The sequence below is a fragment of the Arachis hypogaea genome, chromosome 17 (assembly GCF_003086295.3).
Source record: "Arachis hypogaea cultivar Tifrunner chromosome 17, arahy.Tifrunner.gnm2.J5K5, whole genome shotgun sequence".
NCBI classification, from domain to species: Eukaryota; Viridiplantae; Streptophyta; class Magnoliopsida; order Fabales; family Fabaceae; genus Arachis; species Arachis hypogaea.
In genome coordinates this window covers 132,287,277-132,297,692 of record NC_092052.1, presented here as the reverse complement: position 1 = coordinate 132,297,692, position 10,416 = coordinate 132,287,277, and the positions used below count along the sequence as shown (strand labels likewise).

The 10,416-nt window shown below is 29.2% G+C and overlaps 1 protein-coding gene and 1 long non-coding RNA gene across 2 annotated transcripts; one reads left to right on the top strand and one right to left on the bottom strand.

Moving 5' to 3' along the window:
- The first annotated feature begins 1,538 nt into the window (after positions 1-1,538).
- Positions 1,539-5,058, top strand: LOC112766954 (amino acid permease 8). The gene is made up of 8 exons (XM_025812844.3): positions 1,539-1,665; positions 1,765-1,880; positions 3,063-3,296; positions 3,390-3,483; positions 3,575-3,792; positions 3,938-4,077; positions 4,183-4,410; positions 4,499-5,058. Exons 2-8 carry the CDS (start codon positions 1,790-1,792, stop codon positions 4,919-4,921), a joined length of 1,428 nt encoding a protein of 475 aa, XP_025668629.1. The 5' UTR covers positions 1,539-1,665; positions 1,765-1,789; the 3' UTR covers positions 4,922-5,058.
- Positions 5,059-5,652: 594 nt separating this feature from the next.
- LOC114925720 (uncharacterized) lies at positions 5,653-7,259 on the bottom strand. Its single transcript, XR_003815329.2, has 3 exons — positions 6,650-7,259; positions 6,310-6,438; positions 5,653-5,935 (listed from the first exon to the last, which is right to left on the bottom strand). It is a non-coding gene; the product is annotated as an uncharacterized lncRNA (long non-coding RNA).
- Between the last annotated feature and the right edge of the window lie 3,157 nt (positions 7,260-10,416).

Genomic DNA, 10,416 nt, shown 5'->3' with positions numbered 1-10,416 from the left:
GGTTACTATTTTAATTTTGACTGCGGATATTTTTGGTTTCATCCATGAAAAAGAACTGTAAATATTGATTCAACAATGCAATAGCCATAAAAATAATATATAATAATCGTTCAAATGGTTGACATTATTAATTTTATTCGTTTTTGTTTTTGGAACATTATTGTGAATGAAAATTAAAAGTAGGTGATCATACAAACTGTAAGCAAAATTTATTATTTTCACTTTTTATTTTGTTTTAAAAATTCATAAAAATAAAATATACAAAAAGGTGAAAAACATAAACTAAACAAACCATAAACATTCTAGTCAATATTTCTATTATTGGATGGAAGTCACTTAGATAAAGATGTCTAAAATATTTTTTTTAAAGATATTTTTTAATATTTAAAATTTAACACATATAATCGATTAAATCGTGTTATTTTTATCAAAATTAGATCAGACAAATTAATTTGACCAAAAAATGGTGACGACAGAAAAAAAAAAGGCTAGAATTTAAGATTTTCAAAATTAATATATATAATAAAAGTATTTTATTTATTTTTTATAATAAGGGTATTGTAGTCATTTTTTATAAAAAATAATATTAATTTAGACCTATTTAAAATTTGATTCACCATTTTTTGGTCAAATTAATTTGTCTGATCTAATTTTAATAAAAATAACACAATTTAATCGATTATATGTATTAAATTTTAATTATTAAAAAATATTTAAAAAAAAAGACTTTTTAAAAGCCTTTATCGGAGTGACTCTCTTATTGGATAGGCTAAATAAATAAATAATAATAATAATAATAATAATAATAATAATAATAATAATAATAATAATAATAATAATAATAATAATAATACCGACAACGAAAATAATTTATTTTGTAGACAAAGATAATACATGATTAAGACACCGAAAAAAAAAACATGATTCAATATCTTTATAAAACTTATTTATACTAAAAATTAATACAAATTAAATGGTTTTTGAAAAAAAAATACAATTTTTTGGTAAGAGAAATCATCAACAACAATTACAAGTTTTCCTTGTTTATTGAAGGAGAAATTTATTATTTGTTATAAATTATTTTTCATGCACAAATTATTTACATGATAATTTAATATATGTCGGTCATTTTAGATAATTATTCATATAAAAAAATATTATTTTAATTAAATACTGACGTTTTAAATTTTTTATTTTAGTCTTAAAAAATTGCAAAAATATTAATATTGTCTTACAGTTAAATTTGATATCAATAATTAACATATTTAAGAGTCAATATATCGTTTAGTTTCAATACGTAGATAAAATTAACACACTAATAATTACTAATATAAAAAATTTTTCGTTAATTATTCAAGTAAAATTTAATAAGGGAATAATATTAAATTCGTTTAAAATTTTTTAAAATTCAAATAAAATTTGATCCAAACATTAAAAACTAAATTAATACTTTATCCATATAAAAAATAATTATTTTTATTTAATAGCGAGGTATATGAAAATAAAATTGTATCTATTATTGGCATAATATAACAAGAGATAATGATTGTTAGTGATATTGGTATTATAGAGATTCTCATGCATTCAAATAAAGCAAAAATCAAGGAACACTCTGTTTCAGCGAAGACTCAACAGATCAGAGATCCTACTTTCATTCTAAAAAAGGTTTCTAACTCTTCAGACAGTAACTTAAATAACTTCCTCCTCATATCACTTTTGTGTTTCAAGAACACAACCAATTAGCGCGTATTCAATTCAATTCAGGATCAGGAACAAGATCTGATTCTAGATGGACATTGAAGAAGAAGCAGCGTCTAACGTTGTTCCCGCCACACACAAAAGTGTCGAAGTCGATGATGATGGCAGATCCAAAAGAACCGGTTTGCGATCTCTCTCTCTTCTAATTAATTACTCTTCTTTCTTTTTCTTTTCTCTTCATTTTCTTTTAGTTATCTTCTTCACCATGTCTCCGATCCTCATCCTAAGGATGAATAATTGAATATCATGCAAACTTCGAAGGAAAAAAAATATTTTATGCTAATTGTATTATTAAATTTTTAAAAAACGGTTTCGCGTTGAGGAATTTGAATAATATGCATAAGTTCTTACGATTAAATCACACTACTCTTAAGTTTAAGGTAACCAATCATGTAATCGTTTTGAATGGAAATAGAACCTTCCATATCGTGCATGCCTAACAATTTTCTATTTCTTAAACAATATAAGAACTTTAATGCATTTAATATCACAAAAAAAATAAATAGTATATGAATACAAAAAATCAATGATATATATTATTTTAAATATTTTTAATGTATATTTTATATTTCAATGTGTATTCTACACATGTTACTAATTTTTAACATGCATGTAAAATAGTTGAAAAAACATTGCTATTTTTAAGAAAAAAAAATATTTTATCAAAGCATATTATATTTGAATTTTTTTTCTTTATTTCTAGAGTTTAATTTTGGTGTATTTACATCGTTTTATACAGTTGTACGCGGTCAATATAAAGGGTAGTTATTTTTATTTATGTAGCGTTACTTAATTTTTTTTTTTTTTTACCAAAGATAGGAGACTCGAACCCGCAACCTCTTAATTGAGTATGGAGAGACTATGCTATTTGAGCTATTACTCATTGGCAGCGTTAAAATTAAAATTAAATTTTTATTTCTAAAGCAAATTTTGCTTGTCATATGGAGTATCTTGTAAACCTGTATAACAATTCCTCAGAAGAAAATCAGAAAGAACAGTGCACTAGGTACCTGAACTTTGCTAATTATTAAAACACATATTTGCCTAATAAAAATATGAATCTATTCAATAAAAATTAATTTTATATTTACTTTGATGAAAATTGAAGACTATATTAAGAATTTTCTTAACATAGGATTTAAATCTTCTCATGTTTTATCATGTATCCATTTTAACCGTACCTTTGATTATAATTGATTGTTTATCTTTTTTGTTATATCTATTGTTTATACTGTTAATATATCAAAAATTAAATTCTAAAAACAATTATCTGTAAATTTTCACCAATTTATTTATACGTGCAGGGGATGTATTGACGGCAACAACACACATAATAACAGTGGTAATTGGGGCAGGAGTGTTGGCACTTGCATGGGCCATGGCCCAACTTGGATGGATAGCAGGCATTGGCATTATGATTGCATGTTCATGCATCTCCATTCTCACTTACAATTTCATAGCTGATTGTTATAGATATCCTGACCCTGTTACTGGCAAGAGGAACTACACTTATATGCAAGCCGTCAACTCATATTTAGGTATTTTTTTTTTCTAGTTGGGAGCAAGAGAAATACTTTTATAAAATTGCGTACATATTTTAATGAATTTCTGAATCTCAAATGGATAAATAGGTGGGAAAATGCATGTGTTTTGTGGATTGATCCTATATGGGAAGCTGGCTGGTGTGACAGTGGGATATGCAATCACCACTTCAACAAGTTTGGTGTAAGTTACAAAAATTCAGAAACTAATAACATCTATATAATAATTAAAAGCACTACCTTGAATCTATTTATTAAGTGTGTGCATGTGACAGGGCTATAAAGAAAGCAATTTGCTTCCATGAAAAAGGCCACGATGCTTATTGCAAGTTTTCGAATAATCCCTACATGATTGGTTTTGGGATTGGACAAATTTTCTTGTCCCAAATTCCAGACTTCCACAAATTGACATGGCTCTCAACCATTGCTGCTATCACCTCTTTTGGTTATGCATTTATTGGAAGTGGACTTTCCCTAGCAGTGCTGCTCTCAGGTTATTACTTGTACCTATATTCTGAACGGAGCTTACATTCAAACACTAAAATGAAAAAAAGATATGTTGAGATCAAGTGACCGCTCAAAGATCATCCAAAAGTATCATTATTTTAATATTTAAAAGACATTTTGGGTATGAGCAGGAAAAGGACAAGCAACTAGTTTAACTGGAGTCAAAGTTGGAGCAGAGGTGACTGAAGCAGATAAAATTTGGAGGGTCTTTAGTGCTATGGGAAACATTGCACTTGCTTGTTCTTTTGCCACTGTTGTTTATGACATCATGGTAATAAATCTCACTATGTTACTTGTACTTATTTTATCCTATACAGGATTATAAAAAATGGGTACTAACGGCATTATTTAATTTCATGGTGTTTAATATATTTAGGACACATTGAAATCAGATCCACCGGAGAACCAACAAATGAAGAAGGCAAATGTTGTAGGGATCAGTATGATGACAGTATTGTTCCTTGCATGTGGTGGACTTGGCTATGCTGCTTTTGGGGAACACACACCAGGCAACATCCTCACTGGCTTTGGATTCTATGAGCCCTTTTGGTTGGTTGCTCTTGGTAATGTTTTCATTGTCATTCACATTGTGGGAGCATATCAGGTTTGATATCATTCCTATTATTTCTTCAAAGATTTCTTAGTATATCAATTTTGTCAACTTGAATAATCACATGAATATGATGTGACAGGTGATGGCTCAACCATTTTTTCGCATAGTTGAGATGGGTGCTAACATAATGTGGCCACATTCAGATTTCATAAACAAAGAACACCCAACAAAATTGTGGATCTTCAAATTCAGGTTGAACATGTTTAGGTTAGTTTGGAGGACAATATTCGTTGTAATTGGGACAATAATTGCCATGGCCATGCCATTCTTCCACGCATTTCTTGCCCTACTTGGAGCAATTGGGTTTTGGCCACTCATTGTGTTTTTCCCCATACAAATGCACATTGCTCAGAGGAACATAAAAGTAGCTTCGTTAAAGTGGTATGCACTCCAACTTTTGAATTTCACATGCTTCCTTATTACGGTGCTTGCAGCAATTGGTTCCATTCGTGAGATCAGCAAGAATATCAGCAAATACAGGATATTCACCTATAAACAATAATAGTTCATAGTACATTTGGAAACAATAATAGAGATTTTGTAGTATTTTCTTATCTTGCCGTGCTTCAAAAGGACCTGAGTGGAGAAAACTAGTCGATCAGTAATAACCATGCATGATTAAATTCTTGTCACTACTAATTGATCTTAGTTGCAATATATGAAGTACTATTTATAGTTTGACATTCAAAAATTGAATAAGCTAAAACGATAAAAATATAGAGATTGAATTAAATTCCGCTAAAATGAAAAAGCCGATAAAATGAGAATTTAGTCATTTTTGAATTAAGACAGTAATATTCACATATGATAAAAATTACAAAATCAATGATAATTAACTCTTTTTTTTTTTTTGTAACTTTACAATTTTTCTTATTTTAGTGGATTTTTTTCCATAGAGATTAGTGCAACATATTAATTAGTTATGGGAACGGTTAGTAACAAGTTAATCACAGAAACCACTAACCATAACAATATGCATGTTCTTTATTTATTCTTATACAAGCCCTACCAACATACAAGAAGACATATAATGAGCCTAGAAAAGAACATTAATCTTACAATTCTAACATTCAATGGAGCTGCTTTTAGCTTGTGATGAAGAGATAATTTTTTATTGTTGAAATTTTATTTTTCTAAAATTTATTTTTCTAAAAGCATAATCACATCTTAAAATTATGATAATCACAAAATAAGTCTAAAAAGGAGAAATTCAAGAAATCTAAATCATAAAATTTACATTATAAGCTAGATATATTTTTAGTTCAAACAACAAAAATTAATATATTTGAGTGAATACACTTGTCTCGATCTTAGTTCTAAACAATGATATATACTAACACTAAGTACTTCTAGAAACTAAAGATTAGCCAAGATTAGTTGTAACTAACTCTAAACTAACTTCAGAGATGTGATGTCAATTTGTCCTTTGCCTTGACATATTTGTTTCTTTTGTGCGTTGATAACAATAACTTCTAATAATCAGGTGATTTACTCAGCAACACTGGAAATAACAAACCTATACAAGAATTCAAACTATTAGCAACAAAAAATAAATCAGAAAAATCAGCACTCAAAGCTAGAGAATTCAACAAAAGAAAAACTAAACAAAGAATCTAAACTAAATTGAACATATAACCAAAAAATTAGCAAAAAAATTGATCAATTCAATAGAATTAGCAAATAAATTGTTCCATCTTTAACAGAATCATTCAATTAAACTATTGACAAAATCAGCAAAACAGAATAAGACAGTATTAACAAAAATGAAAAAAAAAAAACTTCACATGCCGAGCAAATATCTAAGTATTTGAGGGATAAAAATATACCAGTAGGGATAAAAAATATTAAAAAAGATACTACAAGAAAATATAAAATTTAGTCTTCACTCACTTCTCTCTCAAACAAAGGCTTCAAAGCAAGATTAGCTTGCAAATTAACTCCTTAAATAATACTATGCAAATGAAAAATCCCAGATCCTTTAGGGGTCATCCTCAATTCTTCTTAACTTTGATTCAATATCTGTATATTGGTTGGGGAGAAAAAGAAAAGGCAAGCACGTTTCAGTTCACCAAATAAAATTGAGGAAAAAAAAAAAAGGGTGCTTCTTATAAAGAATAAAAAAATTGTAATAATAAGCCTCAGTTTTGAATAATATTAAAAATTGGGAAGTCCCAAATTCTTAAAGGTCATCCTCGATTTGTCTTAATAAAAAAGATGTGTTTGAATTTACCCGAGAAGAAAAAGGTGTGTATGGTGTATACTGTTGAATGCAGAGCAAATTCCTATTCAGCAAAACATATATTTTGATGGTTATGTCCATCTAGAGTAATATTTGAACAATTGAGTCAGTGTGGCACTGCTATGGCAGTGTTCACCTTGTGGCAGCAGTCCAGAGCAGCTCTCATGATGGAGACATTCCCAATGCACTCAAAGCTATAATCAACTCTGTCATCTGTAAGATCAACTATGACCTGCTAAATTGGTTTATCGTGTTCTTTAGGATTAATAAACTCAGCAACTCCAAAAGGGAAGAAAGAAAGGAAAAAGAAAATGAATATCCAACAATAAACATGTGAAAAATAGGATTAAAATTAGTGCATTTAAAGATATTAGAAATTTGAATTTATAAAAAAAGGAGAAAAATTAGTGAAGAGACTAATTTGATGCACAACATTCAATTCACATCATACTAGTATACGTGGCCAAACTACGAAGTAACACGTGTTACTAATAGTCAAGGTCATCAAGCCACATCAGCACGTCGTTAACGGAAAATGATTCAGCAACGAACGTAGTGCACTTGAGTTTCAAAACATATTTAGGCATCTCTAAATGTTTCTAAATTTAAAAGTGTATAAAAAATTTTAAATAAAAACTTAGCATGAAAGAAACCATGGAGTTACACTCTACAAGAACAAGAGCATTAATTTTCGCTATTAAAGAATGATGTAGTAGGCTAAGCAATTGAAACATCTTTCACAAGTTTCAAAAAACGAATACTTGTGCGAATAGATTGGCACGATAAAGACATAAACTTCAATTGAAATATATTTTTTTTAATTTTCTCGTGTATTTCTTTAAGTTTTTATACATATTTAATTGAAATTGCTTTCTTTAGGATAATTTTTGTCTAATTTCTTTTTTGCACTTTATACTCTGATGTCTATCAAAAAAAAATCTAACCCTTCGTATTTGGAGATCTAGGGGGTTTGGAGAGATATATATTATCATGTGTTCTTGCAATATAGTTTTTTGTTTCTCCATGCATGAAGAGTAGTATTTCTCTTTTTAGAAACTCATAATTTACTTAAATAATTTCCTTTAGGTTAAAAATATAAAATAAAGATCACAATTCAGATGTGTTCTCTTATATAAGCATTTAAAGGTTGTCTGTCTATAAAAAAGTTCTATATGTACAATGTCTTCTGAACGAAAAATGCAATATATACCATTTGTTTTCTTAAAAGTGATAGATAAAAAATAAAAAAAATTATATTATAAAAAATATAAAAAATAATGACGCAAAACATCAATTTTTTAAGAGATAATACAATAAATTAAAAAATAAATAATTGAATGAAATGAAACTTGCACGTCGGATAAGAATTTATATGCATAAATTGAATCAGGAGATCAGCAAAAACTATAAATGATTTTGAGAGATAATTATTCTCTAAGATTAATATAAATGATTTATTATCTTATTAGATTTCTCCTAAACATCTTTTTAATTATTAATGAAAAAAAAAGAGTTTACATATCTGAATTGTATCATAACAGGAATTTGAAATATCATTACAAAAAAATATGCTAAAAATTGTTAAGATTTATCATCGGTTTTTACCAGCAATTTTATTGGTAGATTAGACGGTAACAAGTGGCTAAAAAATAAATAAAAAAGGCACGCGTTTTTTGATCGTACAGTAAATTAATTTACTAGAACGCATCGTTTCAGTCATGATCAAATCCTTACCGTCGGTTTTTTTTAATAAAACCGACCGTTATTAGAAATAGTATGCCTACTACACATACAAGTTTTTAGTATATAAGTTGGCCTAAATCTAACAAAAATAATTAGAGAGTATGTCAACACGCGCTTTCTCCACTATCGTGTTCTTCCTTCTCCTCTTCTTTCTTCTTCTCATTTTTCTTCGCATTTCTTCTCTTTCGTGTGTTTCATCCTCTTCATCGTTCTTTTTATTGCTATTGTTGTTGCTGCATTTTTGTTTGATTTTTTTCTCGTAAAAAGAATTATGAGAAAATGAAATAAGAAGATGAAGAAGAAACAACAGAAGATGAAGAAAAGGAAGAAGACGAGTTTTGAATTATGCAGAACTTATCAGTACAAATACATCGAAAATTCTTAACAATACACATTAATGTCTTAGTTACACCGAAATTTACTACAAATACACAGAAATGTTTTGAATTATGCAGAACTTATCAGAATAAAAATACACCAAAAAATTTTCATAATGCACCAAAAGATTTTCAAAATCCACCGAAATTTTTTTAAAATACACCGAAACGAGAATGGAACAGATTCATCATAATAATAATTCAGATTCATAACTCCTATACTGAATTTCTTTATTGATTGCGACATACAAACTCAGTTTGAAAACAACACACAAAATGACTGAATTATCAACAAAAGCACATCCAAATCAATTTTGGATCGAGCAATGTCACCAATATGACGAAAATTCTACGAGAATGATAACAATAATGACGACAATGATAACGACGATACGTATAAGAAGAAGATGACATGACTATAATAACGATGATGATCATGATGATGGAGGAGAAAGAAGAAAAGGAAGGAGAAGAAGAAATTCAAATGAGAAGGTAAAATAAGAAGGAAAAGATGAATAATAAAAAATAAGATGATGATGATGATGAAAAATAAGAAAAAAAAAGCAACAGAAGATAAAAAGTTTTGAATTATACAGAATTTATTATAATAAAAATTACACCGAAAAATTTTCACAATACACCGAAGGATTTCCAAAATATACCTAAACGAGAATGGAACAGATTCATCACAATAATAATTCAGATTAGTAACTCCTACACCGAATTTCTTTATTGATTGCGACACACAAACTCAGTTTAAAAACAACACACAAAAATGACTGAAATATCAACAAAAACACATCCAAATCAATTTCGGATCAAGCAAGGTCATCAATATGGCAAAAATTCTATGATAACGATAACAATAACGTCGACAACGATACGTATAAGATGACGATGACTATAACGATGATGATTACGATGATGAAGATGATGGAGGAGAAGGAGGAAAAGAAAGGAGGAAAAAAAATTCCAATGAAAAAAGGAGGAGGAGGAGGAGGAGGAGGAGGAGGAGGAGGAGATGGTATTGGTGACGGCAATAATGAAAAAGAAAAATAACGAAAAAGAAGGAGAAGAAGAAGAAGAAGAACACGAAGTATTAAGAAGAGGCCGCCCGTGAAGTGAATTAGGTTAAAAGAACTTGTTTAGACTTGTATGTGTCAATAACTTGTATGTGGAGATTAATAGTTAGAAATAATAAGCGTGAGAGGGCTTCCTCCCTCATTCTTCGAAATCTTTCTCTCCTCTTTCTCCCTCCTCTCACACTCTCCTTTACTGCCGCACCAAGGAGGCTTGTCGCCACCGCTCCACGAAGTCGCCGTCTTTGCCATTATCTTCCTTGTTGTTGTGCACGTTGCCATCGATGCAGAGGATTCCGTTCGTAGCCACCACAGTCCGTCTCTCTCTCTCTATCTCTCTCGCCGCTGCACTACCCCTCCCTCAGATGAGTCTCCTTGGTGCCACCTCCAACCACCGCACTACCTTCAACCACCAGGTATATCTTAACCCTAACCTAATCTTCACTATAATAATTTATTTTAAATTTTGTTATAAATAACTTTAAGTAACCTTAATCCTAAATTCTGTAAGGGCAGCTGTCACCACCACTATTCAGGTTTCAAATTTTTTATATATATA

What these genes read in the sequence shown, in the direction of transcription:
- LOC112766954 (XM_025812844.3), top strand. Translation starts at nt 1,790, where the DNA reads ATGGACATTGAAGAAGAAGCAGCGTCTAACGTTGTTCCCGCCACACAC. An exon ending in AGCCGTCAACTCATATTTAG is followed by an intron (nt 3,297 to 3,389) that starts GTATTTTTTTTT and finishes ATGGATAAATAG; the next exon opens with GTGGGAAAATGCATGTGTTT. An exon ending in ACCACTTCAACAAGTTTGGT is followed by an intron (nt 3,484 to 3,574) that starts GTAAGTTACAAA and finishes TGCATGTGACAG; the next exon opens with GGCTATAAAGAAAGCAATTT.